Source organism: Lithobates pipiens, unplaced genomic scaffold, assembly GCF_037356315.1.
Source record: "Lithobates pipiens isolate NorthernLeopardFrog02 unplaced genomic scaffold, aLitPip1_a1.2 Scaffold_19, whole genome shotgun sequence".
Taxonomy (NCBI): Eukaryota; Metazoa; Chordata; class Amphibia; order Anura; family Ranidae; genus Lithobates; species Lithobates pipiens.
The window spans coordinates 594,193,483-594,213,986 of record NW_027507764.1 but is presented as its reverse complement, the minus strand read 5'-3'; the positions used below and the strand labels follow the sequence as shown (position 1 = coordinate 594,213,986).

At 43.3% G+C, this 20,504-nt stretch overlaps 1 protein-coding gene across 2 annotated transcripts in view; it reads left to right on the top strand.

Annotated features, from left to right (window-relative positions):
- Nucleotides 1-20,504, top strand: part of LOC143997801 (uncharacterized) — a 96,527-nt gene that overhangs the window by 35,057 nt on the left and 40,966 nt on the right. Inside the window, exon 4 of one of the 2 annotated variants that reach the window (XM_077493608.1) lies at nt 16,484-16,653. The exons of the other annotated variant lie outside the window; for it this stretch is intronic. Coding sequence (XP_077349734.1) covers nt 16,484-16,490 — 7 coding nt within the window. The 3' untranslated portion in view covers nt 16,491-16,653. Of the gene's footprint in view, nt 1-16,483; nt 16,654-20,504 lie in introns of those variants that run through there. 2 annotated transcript variants of the gene reach the window in all.

The window sequence follows — 20,504 nt, the reverse complement described above, 5'->3', positions numbered from 1 at the left end:
GCTGCATTCATAGCAATGTGGGGGCTACATTCATGGCAATGTGTGGGCTGCATTCATGGCAATGTGGGGGCTGCATTCCTGGCAATGTGGGGGCTGCATTCATGGCAATGTGTGGGCTGCATTCATGGCAATGTGTGGGCTGCATTCATAGCAATGTGGGGGCTACATTCATGGCAATGTGGGGGCTACATTCATGGCAATGTGGGGGCTGCATTCATGGCAATGTGGGGGCTGCATTCCTGGCAATGTGGGGGCTGCATTCATGGCAATGTGTGGGCTGCATTCATGGCAATGTGTGGGCTGCATTCATGGCAATATGGGGGCTGCATTCATGGCAATGTGTGGGCTGCATTCATAGCAATGTGGGGGCTACATTCATGGCAATGTGGGGGCTACATTCATGGCAATGTGGGGGCTGCATTCATGGCAATGTGGGGGCTGCATTCCTGGCAATGTGGGGGCTGCATTCATGGCAATGTGTGGGCTGCATTCATGGCAATGTGTGGGCTGCATTCATGGCAATGTGTGGGCTGCATTCATGGCAATGTGTGGGCTGCATTCATGGCAATGTGTGGGCTGCATTCATGGCAATACGCTGGGGGCTGCACTCATGGCAATACGCTGGGGGCTGCACTCATGGCAATACGCTGGGGGCTGCACTCATGGCAATACGCTGGGGGCTGCACTCATGGCAATACGCTGGGGGCTGCACTCATGGCAATACGCTGGGGGCTGCACTCATGGCAATACGCTGGGGGCTGCACTCATGGCAATACGCTGGGGGCTGCACTCATGGCAATACGCTGGGGGCTGCACTCATGGCAATACGCTGGGGGCTGCACTCATGGCAATACGCTGGGGGCTGCACTCATGGCAATACGCTGGGGGCTGAATTCATGGCAATACACTGGGGGCTGCAGATGGGCACTGACCCTTATTTTGCTTCACATGTCTTTATTTAAAATGTAAGATTTTTTATTTTTTTTTCCTGAGACTTCCTTTTTAAAGTTAAGGTGTGTGGTATAAGCCGATTAAATACGGTATATCCAAATAACACACCCAAGCTCATCTGTTCCCCACACACAGCACAAAGGCAAGAGAATTCTTGTTGGGCCGTGTATTAGTGCTCGGATGAACACACTTAGACTGAATTTTAATGGTTTAAAGAATGTCAAGCAAAATGGTCGGCCCTCGAGCATGTTCACTTCATCAAATCTGGCCCTCTTTGAAAAAAGTTTGGACACCCCTGCCTTAGTCCATCTGTAAAGTGGTGCATCTGTACTGTGTATGGAAGGTGCTGCAGCAATAATTGCATTTATAAAGCCCCAAAAATAAAAAAAATGACATTTTCCCTGTAAGCAATATCTTGGAGAGCCGGTGTGTATGATGAGGCCACAGTGTAGGGCACTGGGAAGAAGATTGGAGATTTTTTTTGGATAAAATGATGGTGTCTCTACCACAGACTTTGGATTTCTACTTCTGTAACGGGTGCAAAAAAAAAAAATTGTTCTTTGGGTGTTGTTTTAAATGAATAATTGTGCTAATATTAAAGTGGGGTACCCCCTAAAAAAAAAAAAATTTAAAGTCAGCAGCTACAAATACTGCAGCTGCTGGCTTTTAATAATCGGACACTTACCTGCCCCAGGGTCCAGCGATGCGGGGGAACGAAGCCCCACTCCCCCCTCGCTCCCCGCTCCGCTCGCGGCGCCGTCATGCATACTGTGGGCACCCGGCTGTGGCTTCACAGCCGGGCACCCACTGCGCATGCGCGAGCGGCGCAGGGCGCCGTGATACGCCGTACAGTCACCTGGGACACATGACAGGTCCCAGGTGAATGTGTGCGGCGCGAGGGGAAGTGATGTCACCAGCCTGGGCAATGAGGAAGGCAGATTACGAGGGACCCCCTAGCAACCGGTATTTAGAGGTGAGTAAAAAAATTTTTTTTTTGTCAATTTTTTTTTTTTTATGAATTTTAATTACTTTTAATTTTTTGGTGGCAACACCACTTTAACCTACTAATATTGAACAGTGTACCACCAAATTAAGTGAATAATTATGAACATATAGTAAACCGTACAAAATATAAGACATATATGAAATTCCATCTGTGTAATGGTAACAATAAAGTAAACCTTTGTCACAAGTAAAAAAAAAAAAATGTCACATTCCACTGTGTACAAACCAAAGCCTCTGCCGATAAATTCACATAAGTGGGACTAGATAATGAAGCCTTAATGAGTCTTCTGAGCAACAGATGGTTCATTCAGAGATTGCACCGCTGAGTCCCATGCATGAACGTGCAACTTTCAGCAGGCTTCCATAACATGAGGAACAAGGAACCAACCAGACCATTGCGCAGATAATATAACAAAGTGATCCCTATTTAGTTAGGGTGGTCCGCACTCACGCTTCCCCCCCCAGGATAGATCGCATAGGAAATGATCAGTTGCATGCAGCATAACGCTGGGATCTCTTCATACGCCGACAGTGCGCACACAACACCGCTGGTAACGTCACAGGCTCCTCCTCCCGACTAGTTTCGACACTTGACTTTTTCAAGGGTGATCATGTGACGGACCTGATCGATCCTTATAGTGTGCATGCCGGTTTGCCATAGTGACCAGGGAGTTCAATGCATCATCGTACCATTCTATGCGTTCTGCATTTCATTTCAAAAGCAACATAATATACAGAGTTACATTTTATTACACTTAAAATCCTGACAATATAATAAATGTTGAAAGTTTAATCGTTTTAAAAAGAATGTAGTTTAAAGGGGTTGTAAAGGTATTTTTTTTTATTTTCTACATAGGTTCCTTTAAGCTAGTGCATTGTTGGTTCACTTATCTTTTCCTTCAATTTCCCTTCTAAATGTTTTTTTTCTTTGTTTTCTTTGTCTAAATTTCTCACTTCCTGTTCCTCCTCAGTAAGCTGTTCAGTAAGCTGTTCTGGCTGACTAACCACCAGCTCGGATGATGGTGAGAAGTTTACTGAGGAGAAACAGGAAGTGAGATATTCAGACAAAGCAAAAAAACATTTAGAAGGGAAATCAAAGGAAAAGGTAAGTGAACCAACAATACACTAGCTTAAAGGAACCTATGTAGAAAATAAAAAATTTACCTTTACAACCCCTTTAAACCTACAATGACTGGCTTGACGTAGACTACATATTAATACACATTTAACACGGAACTCCCTCCGGTGGTGAAAAGTTAAAATTACAACCCAGAAAACAACCTCTACTCCAGAATAGGCGAGGGAAATATGCGTTTACAATGTTGGGGGTAGAAAAAATAAAAAAAATATATATATATTAAAAATCTGATATAAAACAGTTTAAATCAAAATCTATGTTTAAACCCATAGGCGTGAGAGTACACATTTCAAAAAAATCAATTTTGATTCATTTTTACCTAATTCTCTCACCCTATTGCTACCCCGCCAGTGTGGTTTATATTTTTCAATAGCCCAAAATTTTGAGCAAAGCTGGGCTATTATCATGACATAAAGCAGCGTGACACGCTGGGCTTTGGGAAAACCTTTTTTTTTTTTATTGCTATTTTCTATGCGTTCCCAAATGTGTTTCCACACCGGGCGTTTCGTTCTTCCCACATACTGTAATGAGCATGGGCATTGTAATACATACACCACCCCCCTCAGTTCTGCATGACACAAAATCTTTCATTTGATATTCTTTATTATTACTGGTAGATTTAAAATTTATGCGTTTTTCACCGTTTTGCTTGGTATTTTTACATGCATAGCATTTCTTCCATGGGAAGAAGCCCTTTCATTGAAGAAAAGTATATTCCTGTGATTTTTTTTTTTTTGTGGGGGGGGGGGGGGGGGGTCCAGGTCATTTTTTGCTATTATCTCTTAAAGTGGATGCCCTCCTATAAACAAATCGTGTTTTTTTTCTGGCCAAATACTCCGTAGCTGTTGGTCAGCTAGAAGAAGTGACCGGTGCTTCTTAAATATTCGCTCAATCTGCCGATGCTGGATATTATAATCCATGATCATTGGAATCTCTTGATACTGCATTTGTTTATCTTCAGTTAGTACATCCCTTGAGAGATCTGATACCTCCTTTAAGCGGAGCTCCACCCGATTTTAAGACAATAGCTCATGATGATTATGTGGATGTTCTAATTTAAAAAATGGACCCTTTTTTTTTTTTTTACTGTACCTTTGTTATGCTGATCAGTCTGTCCACTTCCTGGATGTGGGGACTGCGGATATGGGCGGGGATAGTGCGGCTAAAACCTCATTTCCTCTATCCGCACTGACTCCTGGGAGCTTTTGTGATTGTTCCCAGGAGTCTGTGCGGCCGCCTGGCGCGAGTTATCGCGTGATTTCGGCGCTCCGTTGCCATCACAATGGGGCGGGACTTCCTACGAAGCCGCCCGTTGTGATGGCAACCTATCCTTTTGACGGCGCTCTAATTCGAAGTAACTGCGCATGCGCGAGATCGGCAATAGAACGGGGCGGTGCATGCTGGTCCATCAGCAGCACAGTGTCCCGGAAGAGGATGCCTGTGTGCTTCACATGCCCACCGGCAAAATGACAACCAGCAGCATGAGATTTTATACGTTTTTTTGTTTCGTTTTTTGCGGAGAAAACTGAGGTGTGGAAGTCTTTTAAAACGGCACAAGTGAGTGACATATTTAATTAGATTAATGATTGGCATTTTGCCAAAAAAAAAAAAAAAAAGTTTGAGACAGTGAAACACCGCTTTAATTTCTTCTTCTATGAAGTGCTCATTGGACAAACTTTTTTCCAACAATATTTGGCTGTTCCAAAAAACAGTGCAGTTTCTTCTTAAAGCGGAGGTCCACCCTAAAATGGACCTCCGCTCATCGGAATCCCCCCCTCTCCGGCGCCACAATCGGCACCTTTCAGGGGGGAGGGGGGTGCAGTTACCTGGATAATCCAGGTAACTGCACCCACTTCCGGGCTAGCTCTCTGCGGAACGAGCGTAGGTTACGCCCCCGTTCCGCAAGCGCCCGCCCCCTTCAGCAAGTGCCCCGCTGCCTGCTGGGAAACACACAGCTCCCAGAGGCAGCGGGGACCGTCCGGATTGCGCCGCGCGGCTCGCGCATGCGCAGTAGGGAACCGGGAAATGAAGCCGAAAGGCTCCATTTCCTGATTCCCATACCCAAGATGGCGGCGGGACCCGGCAGCCGAGCGAGCAATTGGCTTCGGGTGCCGACATCGCGGGCGCGCTGGACAGGTAAGTGTCACTATTTAAAAGTCAGCAGCTGCAGTATTTGTAGCTGCTGGCTTTTAAAAAAAAAAAAAAAAAACGCGGAGTCCCGGTGGACTCCCGCTTTAAGCGTATCAGTTGCCCTTTTGGAATATTTATCAGCCAAGGATCAAAATGACAGCTATCCACAGGTAGGTAGCTGTTCCTCTCAACTGGTTTAAAAAAAAAGGTTTTTGTTATCAGTCCATTGTTGGTTAATTGTATATCCAGATCCAAAAAATGTATAGATGTATTACTAATTTCATAGGTGAAGCTTGATGGGTTTTTTTTTTTTTTTGATTATTATTCAATTTATTTAGGAATTCTATCAAGATGTCCTCATCCTCATTCCATAATATTATACAGTCATCTATAAATCTTCGGTACATTATTAATTGTGGGGGAGTGTTTAGATATATTGCCTCTTCCTCCCATTCGGCCATAAATATGTTAGCTACGCTTGGAGCGTACTTGGCTCCCATTCCAATGCCGTTCAGCTGCCTATAAAATTCTGAGTTATAACAAAAATAATTGTGCTGTAAACCAAAATGCCAAACACCTTTAAAATAAACCTTTTTTGTTTCTGGAGTAGAGGTTGTTTTTGGGTTGTAATTTTAACTTTCACCACCAGAGGGAGATCCCAGGTTAAATGTGTATTATGTAGTCTACGTCAAGCCAATCATTGTAGGTTTAAAGAGGAAGTAAACCCTTATAGGTTTACTTCCTCTTTGTCTCCCTGCAAAGGTAAAGCATAATGGACTACTATGCATCGCATCGCATCGCATAGTAGCCCATTATGTGTCACTTACCTGACACAGGAGCCAGCGAAGTCCCCGCTGTCCCCTGTAGCACAAAGCGTCCATCTTCTTCCGGGTATCGCTGCTCCGGCGCTGTGATTGGCCAGAGCAGCGATGATGTCACTCCCGCACATGCACACGGGAGCCGCCACTAGCAGCATATCGCCGTTAGCAGCGGCATGCTCAGTCAGCAGTGCCTGCCTTTTTGGAAATATCTCCTAAACCGTGTAGGTTTAGGAGATATTTCATGGACCTACAGGCAGGGCAAAAGGGGCAGCTGCCCTGGGCCCTGTCATTGTTGTGGGGCCCAAAGCAGCTGCCTCATACTTGCCAACCATTCCAGTTTAAATTCCCTTGTCCCTTGAAGTTTTGGTCCTGTGCTGTGTCCCAATATCTCAGTGTGAAGTGCTGCTACTAATGCGTCAACCAGTACAGGTGACTCACCTGCAGACCCTGTGTTTACATGTAAATAACTGTCATTCATATGTAAATAGCAGCAGAATTCATATGTAAATTGCTGAAGCTGGCGTCATTGATATGTAAATAAAGGTGATATTCATATATATCATGCCCCCCTGCAGTGAGAATATGTACTGTAACCTATAGCAACCAGTTGCTAGATTACTGTACAGTAATCTCTAGCAACCAATCAACAAGCAGAAATCATGTGCTGTAACCGCTAGCAACTAATCAGTGAGCCTTAATGTGTACTGTAGCCTCTAGCAACCAGCCAGTAAGCAGTAATGATATGCTGTAACCTCTGGCAACCAATCTCAATCGCTGCCTGATCTGATACAGTAAACTGATTTTAAGTCTAGCTGCTATTTATTATATGTCTCAGAGGTGGAGAGCGAAATTGCATGAGGGAGGGGGGCCCCAAGAAAATGTTTGCCCCGGGTTCAATCAATATTAAAGATGGCCCTGGTCTGTAAGGGTTTACAACCACTTTAAACGACATTCTTTTTAAAGTTTTAACATTTGTTATATTGTCAGGATTTTAAGTGTAATAAATTGTAACTCTGTATATTATGTTGCTTTTGAAATGAAATGCAGAACGCATAGAATGGTACGATGATGCATTGAACTCCCTGGTCACTATGGCAACCGGCATGCACACTATAAGGATCGATCAGGTCCGTCACATGATCACCCTTGAAAAAGTCACGTGTCTAGTGATGAAACTAGTCGGGAGGAGGAGCCTGTGACGTTACCAGCGGTGTTGTGTGCGCACTGTCGGCGTATGAGGAGATCCCAGCGTTATGCTGCATGCAACTGATCATTTCACATGCGATCTATCCTGGGGGGGGAAGCATGAGTGCGGTCCCCCCTAACTAAATAGGGATCGCTTTGTTATATTATCTGCGCAATGGTCTGGTTGGTTCCTTGTTCCTCATGTTATGGAAGCCTGCTGAAAGTTGCACGTTCATGCATGGGACTCAGCGGTGCAATCTCTGAATGAACCATCTGTTGCTCAGAAGACTCATTAAGTCTTCATTATCTAGTCCCACTTATGTGAATTTATCGGCAGAGATTTTGGTTTGTACACAGTGGAATGAGATATTTTTTTTACTGGTGGCAAAGGTTTACTTTATTATTACCAGTACACAGAAGGAATTTCATATATATTTCTTATATTTTGTATGGTTTACTATATGTTCATAATTATTCACTGAATTTGGTGGTACACTGTGCAATATTAGTAGGTTAATATTAGTGCAATTATTCATTTAAAACATTTTATTTTTGTGTACCAGTTCACATATATAATTGCAGCTATATTATTTAGTTATCTTTTTAATATTTATTTCTCACATATTTTAATATTTATTCACATCAGCGCTTTAGTATATTTTTACACATATTTTCTCTTTGGGTGTTGGTGGCGCCTTCACACTGTAACCCTATAGAGGTGTTCTTGATGAAAGCAAGAATTGGCCTTGCTGTCAAAAATTGCAAAGATATCCACCTGTCAAACAAGTGTGGAAAAATTGGTCTTTGGGTGTTGATTGTGCCCATGAAACCTACACCAAAAACATTCTTCCAGATAAAATCAACACCCACAACACTAGGCAGCCTAGAAGTCCTGCAGAGGTCCCACATCCCAAAAACACTTATTCTGCGACATCGGCATCAGGGGCTTTGGAGCTGCTGGTAATCCAGGACCGATTCATTTTGATAAAAGTAGGACGGTCCATGGAGTCTGTGGACAGACACGTTCTATGATCAGTAGCAGCACTGAATGCCCATTCAGAAAGCATGCTGGAAGCAGGGCAGCCCAGCAACTCAATAGCATACTGGGCATGTTCTGGCCAGTGGTCTATTCTCATGATCCAGTAACCCAGTGGATCGTCGACTGGAAAGCTCTCCATCTCTGTTTTTGCCCCTAGATAATCATCCACCATGTGATGCAGACACTGCTGATGGGACAGCCCTGGGCGGGGAGGACTAACAAAAATTCTGAAATGCATCACTTAGGCGGCTGCCTTCTCCACCGCTCCTCTCTTGACCAACGGAAGCCTCAAAAATAATGTTTTCCATGACACTGTAACCTACCAAAGTCAGAAAAAGCGTTTGATAAACTTCTCTTTAAGGTGTCCTCAAGATTTCATCTTCTGCACTCTCTGTGGAGACGGGATGAGTTCTGAGACTTTCCCCTCATAAAGGTGGTCAAGGAGGGTTGCCAACCTATAGTGATCCTTTTCCTTTACACCACCTATTCTTGTATTCTTGGGTTCTTTCGCAGGCTTTGACGCAAGAGGGAGCCCATGCACCACAAATTTGCAGAGGTATGAGAAGCAGGCTTCTTGGGGTCACTGAGAATTATAGTATCTGGAATTGCCTCCTCCCAGCCACGTACTACTCCCAAAGGTTCTGCGGATGGAAAACCATCTCTTACTGTTTGATGTATGTCTTCCTCTGCTTCAATGCCTCTGAAACTGCCAGAATCCTCCTCTTCCTCCTCCTTCTCTCTCTCCTCATGTGTCTTCTGTGGCATAGGAATAATGGTGTCTGCAAAGTGGACCTTGAAAAGAAAGGAAGTCCTCCTCTTCGTCCCGCTGCTCTGCCTCGAGTGCCATGTCCATAATGCCGTGCAGAATCTGCTCCAGCAGGAGCACAACAGGGATTGCGTCACTGATGCATGCATTGTCACGGCTCACCATCATTGTGGCCTCCTCAAATAGTGACAGTACAGTGCATCCATCTTTTATGAGCAGCTATTGGCGTGGGGGAAAAAAGCGCTGAGCCAACCTGAGCCTGTCATTGCGTCATACTCACACAGGTTCTCATTGAGAGTCCTCTGCTGCATGTGCAGCCACTGCAACATTGCAAAAATCGAGTTCCACCTGGTGGGCATGTCACAAATCAGGCGGTTTACTGTCAGGTGGAATTCCCACTGAATTTCAGCCAACTGAGCACTGGTTGTGCCCTCCTCCTAAAATGGCTACAGACTCTTCTGGCCTGCTTCAGCAGATCTTCCAACCCTGGGTACCTATTTAGAAAATGCTACACCACCAAATTGAAGCATGGCACATGTGTTAAACTTCCCTGTCTAAGGGCGGACCTGAGGTTTGTGCCGTTATCACACACCACCATTCCTGGCTCCAGCTGGCATGGCATGTCTGGGCCTGTCCCTGCAGAGCTGCAAGAATCTCTGCTCTCGCATGGTGCCTTTCCCCTAGACACACCAGCTGATGCACTGCATGGAACCTTTTATCCTGACTCATTGAATATCCCTTCGAACGGGTCTTAGGGGGTACTTGAGGATCATAGGATAATTCAGCAGAGGAGGGCATGGAGGAGAAGGGGGTAGAGCTGATGAATCTGGCATCATCACCAGCTGTATGGAGACATGGGGGCACAACAAGATACAAAACAGCCCTGTCCTGCATCCTTTCCGAGTTGCAAGCAGTTACCCAGTGTGCTGTGAACAAAATATATTGTCCTTGCCCATGCTTGGTGGACCACGTGTCAGCAGTAATGTGGACTTTGCGGATGCCTGAGGAAGGAGCATGCATGCTCCGAACGCGTGCATTGACGTCATCACAGCGCGACCCCATACGACCAACGAGCGGACCTCCCTGACGCTGCGATACCGGGCCGTGAGACGCTGGGAACCACCGGCACCACCGGACGGAAAATTACAGCAAAAAGAGGACCACTTCTCCCCGGGAGCCCTGTGATGTCCCCCAGAACCTTCTCTTACACGTAAAACGAGATGTGCCTGAACCATTCCGATAGAGAGTGAGTGTACTACTTTACAAATAAATATCTGTGATCTAAAATACTGCACTTAGGTTGGCGCTGTTTTTCTTCTGTTTGGACTTTGCGGCTGACTGCCTTACCAGAAGATGTCACAACATTGCCTTAAATGTGATGGTAGAGAGATGGATTGGCCTTACACGCGTAGTGCACTACTCCCTTGGGAGTTGCAAAGTTGTTCATTTTCCCACTGGCCATCCCAGACACCTGGAGCTACCCTTACCTCTGACACTTCGGGTTCCATTTTTTTTGTAATAACACAAACTCACTGTTTATAAGTAAATAACAGAATATGTTTACTGAAAAAAATATATATATGTATCGTAGGCTTAAAGGTTTCACTAGAACAAGTATGACAGTGATTACAGCAACTGCATTGCTTCACCAACGCAGTGCAACAGTACAGTGAATACTCACAACAGTTTGTACAAATAAGTTTGTCTTGAATAAGCCCTGAGAGCGTGTCTCCAATTGGGACTAGTGCTCAGAGTGACTATAAAACAACAAATAGTGTAGCGCTAATTTAAATATTGATATATTCACAAGGGAAAATATCTGTGTATAGACAATCATGTATGCTGAAAAAAACAGTGGATAAAGTCCTCTATAATATAACTAATACACGTGAATTGTGATCAGAAATTTTCTTCAGAAGAGATAGACGTTTCACTGATCAGGTGTAACCAGATGTATCAACTTGTCTGAAGTGATCTAGAAGGTAGGTGGAATACTCTTACCAGACGGGGTGGACTCGCCAGTCTTACGACAGTTGAGTCAAAAACGCTTGGGGTCTACACATGGGACCGGATGATGGATTGGAAGTAGTCAAACCGGATTCTCGGAAGGCTCCAAACGGTGAAAAAGCCGTGGGGGGCGTCTCTCAGGATGTTCCTTCAAGTTGTCCGGATCGGGTGCGACCCAATTGGATTTCGGGCCCCGGATGCAGGAGAGGTTCACAAGAATGGCATGCCCCTGTTGAAGACACTCTTTGTCGAAACGCGTCGGCCTCGCATCTAGCACCCCACATTGCTTTTATTTTGTCCTTCTTGTGATCACTTGTCATAATTCATGACTTTTTAAATAAATACCTGATGGTTATTTTTTTGACCTGCACCATTTGGAGCTTTCTTTTTTTCTTCATTACCATTCTTGTGAACCTCTCCGGCATCCGGGGCCCGAAATACAATTGGGTCGCACCCGATCCGGACAACTTGAGGAACATCCTGAGAGACGCCCCCCACGGCTTTTTCACCGTTTGGAGCCTTCCGAGAATCCGGTTTGACTACTTCCAATCCATCATCCGGTCCCATGTGTAGACCCCAAGCGTTTTTGACTCAACTGTCGTAAGACTGGCGAGTCCACCCCGTCTGGTAAGAGTATTCCACCTACCTTCTAGATCACTTCAGACAAGTTGATACATCTGGTTACACCTGATCAGTGAAACGTCTATCTTTTCTGAAGAAAATTTCTTATCACAATTTACGTGTATTAGTTATATTATAGAGGACTTTATCCACTGTTTTTTTTTTTCAGCCTACATGATTGTCTATACACAGATATTTTCCCTTGTGAATATATCAATATTTAAATTAGCGCTACACTATTTGTTGTTTTATATTTTTGAGCTTTGTTTGAAGTGTTGGCAGCTGGTTTTCACTCTTTCTTTAGTTTAATATAGCGCGGTGTTTTCCCCCCTACCTCCATCAGAGTGACTATGCCTGACTCTGGGCACCTTCCCACTTCCAGCACACTCCAGTGACTACAGAAATGCAAAGTGATAAATATAGTACAACACAACCACTAGGGAGCTCCCCCTACTTTAATAAGATGCAAGGCCTTGCAATGAGATATACAGTCTTTGATATTCTTTCTTATGCTAGCTATTTGTGTTATAACATTTGTAATCCAACAGTGGAAACAAGCAAGGGTTAATGCGAGATGAATATTGGAACTGTTCCTGTAGTGTGGTACACCTGTAATTGCCTCCAGTCTAGTTCAGTTCTGGTTAACACAGTGCCAATAGTATAGTGAAGTGTGGGCTTGAGGCCTGCTTAAACTCAGTCTTTATTAGATCCTCCTCTGTGGGACTACAGGTCCCAGCAACACTGTGTTACAGTCTAGGTGTATGCAAGTGCGTAATGAAATTTGGCCAGCAGCCCTCTCACCAAACTGGGTCTGAAGAATGGAACAGCTCTGCTCCCGTACACTCGGTCTTGCTTCTAGCCGGCCGGCTCCGTCACACCGCTCCACTCTGCAAGATGAACCGATGGTCCCTCTGATGGCTCCGACAGGTGTCTCTGGATCCTTCCCGATCCGGTCACTCAGTCCTTCCAGCGATCAGATGACAGGCAAAGTCTTTAATTGTTCCGCTCCGCAGTGGCTGTAGGCTGCGCTCTCTGGAGACCTCCTCACAGGTCCTTACAGGCAGGCCATGCGTCCAGAAAGAGAGAGAAAATGGCTGCGCGGGTCCTTTTATAGCCTACCCAGTATGCAGTTCAGTACAGGGTGATAATGAGTAGGTCACCTGGCATTCTGGGTAGGTAGGTCATAGCAAAAAATATAAACAACAGTCACTTCCTGTTATCTTTCTAGTGCTATAGGAAAAGAAAATAGCTAGAGTCCATTTCCTGTATTGGCCGCTAGGTGGAGTCAAATACTAACTTATAACACTGCTCATAGACTTACATTATAAAGCATTAATAGGTGAAAATAGCAGCGCTACACATGAAAAGAAATAGCGAATTGCGAACCTGCCATTGTGGTACAGCACATTCTGCAAATTCATAACGGGGCAAAATCCACCAGGTGGAAAGGCAGAAGTGGTAGAGCCAGCAGCTTTGACAAGCTTGCGCATGTGGGTGGCAGGGACTGTATTTTTTTGTTCTGCTGCAGCAGATGGGGCAGAGAAATTTGCCAGCTATAGTCTACAGCTGGTGGTGTGCTGCTGGCAGATGTGCTGCAAGGACCTGGGACACCCTGCGCTATACCATTATCCCTGTCAGTGGAGGATGCTGAGAGGTCTTGAGGTATAGCGGCGGCAGACTGAGGTGAGTAAGGAGAAGGGACAGATTTGTACCCCTTTTGTGGGGCTTTTAGTTGCTCTTGCCAATGGGCTGAGTAGTGGGAGGTTAAATGCCTTGTCGAGCATGTGGTACCTAAATGGTTGGGGTTTTTGCCACGCTTAATGCGCTTGAGACAAAGTTTGCAAATAGCAACAGTGCGATTGGCTGCACATGTACTAAAAAGGCCCAGACAGCTAAGCTGTAAGTGGGCCCGGGAGATAACAGCTCCACAATGTGATGGTAAAATCTTCCGGGGGTGAAGTGGCGTTAAACTTGCAGTAACGCACGGATCTATACAGTGTTAAACTTGCAGTAATGCACAGACCTATGCAGCGTTAAACTTGCAGTAACGCACAGAACTATAGGGCATTAAACTTGCAGTAACGCACAGAACTATATGGCATTAAACTTGCAGTAACGCACAGAACTATAGGGCATTAAACTTGCAGTAACGCACAGAACTATATGGTATTAAGCTTTCAGTAACACAATAAAATATACTGTGTTAAACAGTCACTACACTCACAATGACTGAACTATCCCTACATGTGCACTAATGTAAAGATGAATGGTCACACTGAATTATCCCTAGATTCACAATTAACTAATATTCTACACTCACAATGGAATCAGAATAACACAGTATAGCACACTAACTGTCTAATAGCACTGAACGGAGCCCTGTTCTATCTCTCTACACCGTATTTGAAAATTCAAATCAAATCCCATTCAAAATTTAAATTTTGGAAGATGGTTATATTCTATTACATTCTGTTCTATTGTTTTTTATATTATGTTTTTTTAATTATATTCTATTCTTTCCTATCCTATTCAAATTTATTAGAATTTTGGAAAACGGTTCTATTGTTATAGTCTCTCTATTCTATTCCTTTTTATTGTTCATGCTATTCTATTTTTTTTCTATTCTATTATTTTATTTTATTTTCTATTGTTTCTATTCTATTCTAATTTGAATGTATTCTATTCCTTCTATTTTAGTCTAATCTATTCTTTTTTCAATTCCATTCTATTATTTTTTTCTATTCTATTCTTTTCTATTTTTTTTTTGTCTTTTTTTTTTTATTGTATCCACATTTAAATGTATTTTATGTGAAATCCGAATTTCAGAAGATGGTTATATTCTTTCTATTTTATTCTATTATATTCCTTTAATTTCTATTCTATTTTACTCTACTCTGTTATTTCTATTCTATCCCTTTATTATCTATTCTATTTTTTTCTATTCTTTTGTTTTGTATTCTGTTTTGTTTTACTCTTATTATATTATATTATTTTATTTTCTATTCTATTCCTTTATTTTCTATTTAATCTTTTCTTTAATTTTCTATTCTATTCCTTTATTTTCTATTTAATCTTTTCTTTAATTTTCTAGTCCTTTTATTTTCTATTCTATTCTATTCTCTTCGGAAATTCAAATTTAATTTGAAAAAAAGGATTCAAATTAGAATTTGACTAGAAAACTATTCAAATTAAATTTGAAAACTATTCAGATTTGATTAGAGAGCTATTGGAATTCTAATTTGTTTCGTTATTTCGGATTAGTTTAAATTTCGATACTATTGTAATTTGGAAATTCGGATACATCCAAATTTCCAAAAAGCTAAAAATGTATCTGAATTTCAATTTGGAAACGAAACTAACTGCACATGTCTACCCGTCAGAGACCCGCAACATCTGTAGATGTACAGCAACCTGAGACCCGGGACCTCCATACCCGCGATGTCTGTGTGCCCAGATGTGCCGCATTTCCCTGCCGGGTCCTGAAGCCCCCGTGGCACATCTGCGCTCGCATGGAAGGCACCAGGAGCACAAAGCTATTCTCTGCTAGACACAGAAAGTCAGAAACACGTACAAAAAAAAATATTTTTTAACTAGTTACAGACTTTGGACGTGCTACACATGCCCCAGAAAGTGTCATTATTGTACACAGGACATATGTAGCATGTCCAGTCTCTTTTTCCTGCTGCTGGGACCCCCTCAGTATACAGCAATTGTTGGATGTGTTTAATCAAAGCCGCATTATTGTATACTCAGAGAAGGTGTCAGCAGATCTAGCTGATAAAAAAGGCATCCGACTCTCTCTTTATAAACAACACAATTCCAGACTCCATTATACAAACATACAATGTTACATATTGTTACTTTTATATCTTTCTGCTCATTCCTCTGCAGATCAAAGGGAAGAACTTAGATCTGCAAAGGATGTTGGTTAAAGCAAGTTTTTTATTTATTTTTTACTCTTTTCAACTATTATTTTCCTGCTGATTTATTTATTTTATTTTATTTTTTATTAACTGTTCATTTTCAAACTTTTTGGGGGTTTTTTTTTTTGTTAATATTTTTACACATTTTGCATTTAAGCCTAGGTTCACACTGGGCACCGCATGTGAATCGCACCACACTCCTGTGTAAATCAAATGCGATTCTATTCAGTGATGGCTGAAATTGCATCGCATCCGCATCAGAAAGGTGCAGTCACCCTTTTTTCTTTAGCCACACCGGAGTCGGATGGCGTGGTGGGCGTTTATACCCATGTGATTCGTTTCATACAAACGCACTGTGCTTGTCACCTGCTTTTGGGGTGTTGTTAACTTTTAATTGGACAGTGCGATGCGATGCAGGAAAAGCACGGGGGGGGGGGGGGGGAGGGTTCACTGCATTTCCGGCACCGCATCAATGTGAACCTGGGCTAAAAACACACACAAAAAAAACGCACATTTAAAAAAAAAAAAAGAAACCTTTTATTTAATTTATAAATAACTTGCGATACTTTGTACCAGAATCCTAATTTTAGTGTCAATTTAAACGGGACAAATTACAGAATAAAATTCACACATTTATTGTTTAGTAACAATATTTATTTTTATAATAACGCTGCTCAAAAAAAAAAAGAAAAGTGTGTTTTGTTTTATTTTGTTGCGTTTCATTGTGTATGGATTGCGAAAAAGAAATAATTGTAATAATAATATATATAGGTGTGAGAGGGGGAGGGGTTAAATATAATTGTGTATAAGGAAAGGGGAGGAGCCAGGTGCAAATAACTTCTCCTATTGGGTGAAGGTCCGCTGTAGGTAACCTTCTTCTTCTTCCTTTTCTACCAGAAGTTGAAGCCGTGACTCCGCCCTCTCCAGGACTCTACCATCCTCTGATTGGCTCTTCATAGATCTGCAAAGCTCTTCAGGGACCGACTTTCCGGAAATGACGCGCTGGCTTATAACTCTTTACTAACATTTCTTTTATTACATAATAAAATTTATATCTGATGAATACAGATCGGCGTTCGTTGTGTCTTTTCTATCTGCTCGGAGTTCAGAATGTTCTTTGACATAAATGTGAGATGTTTCCATGCTGATTATACAAAGAACAGGAAATATCAGCACAAGGGACAGAATGGAATGAAGGTGATCAGATATCATCACATGAAGAATACATCAATCCACGGGGGGGGGGGGGGGGGGGGGCATCTCCCGCTATTGTGCAGGTTGAACAATCATCTAATCATCTGTCAAGGTACAGTACCTCACAAAAGTAAGTACACCCCTCGGTGACATTTGTGTAAATCTTTTCATGTGACAACACTGAAGAAATGACACTTGTCTACAATGTAAAGTAGTGAGTGTACAGCTTGTATAACAGTGTAAATTTCCTGTCCCCTCAAAATAACTCAACACACAGCCATTTAGGTCTAAACCGCTGGCAACAAAAGTCAGTACACCCCTAAGTGTAAATGTCCAAATTGGGCCCAAAGTGTGAATATTTTGTGTGGCCGCCATTATTTACCAGCTCTGTCTTAACCCTCTTGGGCATGGAGGTCACCAGAGCTTCACAGGTTGTCACTGGAGTCCTCTTTCCCTCCCCCATGATGACATCATGGAGCTGGTGGATGTTGGAGACCTTCCCCTCCTCCACCTTCCGTTTGAGGATGTCCCACAGATGATCAATAGGGTTTAGGTCTGGAGACATGCTTGGCCAGTCCATCACCTTTACCCTCAGCTTCTTTAGCAAGGCAGTGGTGGTGTTGGAGGTGTGTTTGGGGTGGTTATCATGATGGAATACTGAGGGGTAACAGGCCGGGGCATACTGACAACTCATGGGGCCCCCGGGCAATAGGAGAAGATTATGGGGCCCCCGGGCAATAGGAGATTATGGGGCCACACAGTATACAAACACTGAAAAGGTACTGGAGAGGTGGGGCAGCTATAATCTTGGGATTTTTAAAAAAACACAGATTTTTACATACTGTCCCTGGTTTTATTGAGGCTGGCAACCCTGATGGGGCCCCTTAGTGGCATGGGGCCCTCGGGCAGTGCCCGAGTGTCCGAATGGTCAGTCTGCCCCTGGTCCTTTCACTTTCTGTCCCAGATCCACAACAGGATGTCACAGGATGCCGGGAATATGTGGTTGTCCTAGGGCACGCCCTCCAAACCGTTCAGTGATGTCCAAATTGTGTATAAAAATTACCAGCCGGAAAAAATTCATGAATGAATAAACCCGCACATCAGAGCCCCCCTGATCAGGGTCCCAATGTTCTCCTTATATCAGAGTCCTCATCATTGTCCCCCATATTGGGGTCCCCCTCATAGGGTCCCTTCTTCAGTAACCCCCCCCTACATCCAGGTCCCCATCAGAGTTCCCCCTTACATCAGGGCCCCCATCAGAGACCCCCATCAGAGTCCCCCCTTACCACAGAGTCCCGATATCAGAGTCCCTCCTTACCTCAGGGCTCCCCCTTACATCAGGGCCCCCCTAATAGAGTCCCTGTTTTAGTAACCCCCTCACATCCAGGTGCCCCTTACATCAGGGTCCCTGGCAGAGTCTCCCCTTACACTATGAGGAGGGGCAATAGTTACACTACGAGGAGTATAGTAATGTGACGGACACAACCTGATTGTAGCAGTGGGACGCCTCCATCCCTGATTTGTATGAAACAACAGAAGAGGAAGGAATGGGACGTTGTGTGAGGCCGGTCACTGAATGGATTTCTTATTCAAATCATTCATAAAATGATTTATTAATAACAAATCACGTTGTAAAGAGTGTCAGTCTGTGATACAGGACACAATGTACAATGATACACTTGTATGAATATATAGTTATTATACAAAATACAACATGATTATCATTACAGTTACATAAAAACACTCATCCATTCATGAAAATCCAATGAACATGATCGATCGATTGCTCATGGTGAGCCGAGCTTGTCTGGGCATCAGATCGATGTGTACCCGACGCACGTTTCATGGCTCACGCCAATCATCAGGAGTGCTCTGAAATGAATATCTATAAATATGGGATATCCTTTAAGCGGAGAACAATCTCTCAAAATAAAAGGTGTGTAACTAACAATACGGCCCAATGGTGATGACCACCAACCTGTGTCCAATGGAAGACGGGGGACAGGGATGATGATCTCCCCCCCCCCCGGGGCTGAGGTGAGGAATCCCATCCAGAGACAGCAGCCAGGTGAAGACCAGATCACCACCATGTGAATCTGGTGTCTGCTTAACAATCCACACACTGCTCTGGAAGGGTATGGAGATGAGCCCATGTGAAATAAATGTATTACTTAATAGGATGAGTGATGTAAAACTAAAACGAACCCAGAGAAATGTTGTAGTGAGTCAAACTCAATTACCTTGTGTGCGGTTCTGAGGCCACAGACATGCCTGGACTCCTACTTATGTGAATGGTCCGTGTGAAATGGTCAGCTGACCAGCCCGAGCAGCTTGTATAAGGAACAACCCCCAGAACTTTCGAACATCGGGAACGCTCAGATCCAAATAAGAAACCCCACTGAAGTCTATGGGACCCGAACATGAAAAATCAAAAGTGCCCATTTTGAAGGCTTATATGCAAGTAATTGGGCATACAATGGTTATGGGGGTCTGGGTACTGTTCTGGGGGATATGTATCAATGAAAAAAAAAGTTTGTAAAAATTTTTTAGTTTTAAATGAGCAGTGATTTATTGATGCTTAAAATGAAAGCATAAACATGAAAAATTACTTTCAATATAGAGCCTGGGGGTCCCCTTAGTCCATCTGTAAAGTGGTGCATCTGTACTGTGTATAGAAGGTGCTGCAGCAATAATTGCATTTATAAAGCCCAAAAAATGACACTTTCCCTGCAAGCTTTCTTTATTTTGTAAGCAATAGCTTTGAGAGCCAGTGTGTATGATGAGGCCACAGTGTAGGGCACTGGGAACAAGATTCGAGATTTTTTGGATAAATTATGGTGTCTCTACCACAGACTTTGGATTTCTACTTCTGTAACGGGTGCAAAAAAAATGTTCTTTGGAGGTCAGTGGCACCTTCACACTGTAACCCTATAGAGGTGTTCTTGATGAAAGCAAGAATTGGCCTCGCTGTCAAAAATTGCAAAGATATGCACCTGTCAAACACGTGTGGAAAAATTGGTCTTTGGGTGTTGATTGTGCCCATGAAACCTACACCAAAAACATTCTTCCAGATAAAATCAACACCCACAACACTAGGCAGCCTAGAAGTCCTGCAGAGATTCCGCATCCCAAAAACACTTAATCTGCGACATCGGCATCAGGGGCTTTGGAGCTGCTGGTAATCCAGGACTGATTCATTTTTGAGAAAAGTCAGACGGTCCATGGAGTCTGTGGACAGACGCGTTCTATGATAAGTAACAAAACCTCCGGCAGCACTGAATGCCCATTCAGAAAGCATGCTGGATGCAGGGCAGCCCAGCAGTTCAGTAGCATTCTGGGCCTGTTCTGGCCAGTGGTCTATTCTCATGACCCAGTAACCCAGTGGATTGTCGACTGGAAAGCTCTCCATCTCTGTTTTTGCCCCTAGATAATCATCCACCATGTGATGCAGAAGCTGCCAATGAGATGTGGAAGCTGACAGCCCAGCAATTCTGAAATGCATCACTTAGGCGGCTGCCTTCTCCACAGCTCCTCTCTTAAAAAACAGAAGCCTCAAAATGATGTTTTCCTTTTTTTTTTTTTTTATTATTTAAATTTTATTGATTTTTACATTTAAAAATTACAAGCAGGGAGAGTATCAAAAAGGAAAATATTATAAAACGAAACCAACAGACCACAAATACAATAAAAAGAAAACATATGAAGGAAACAAATATTCTTTACA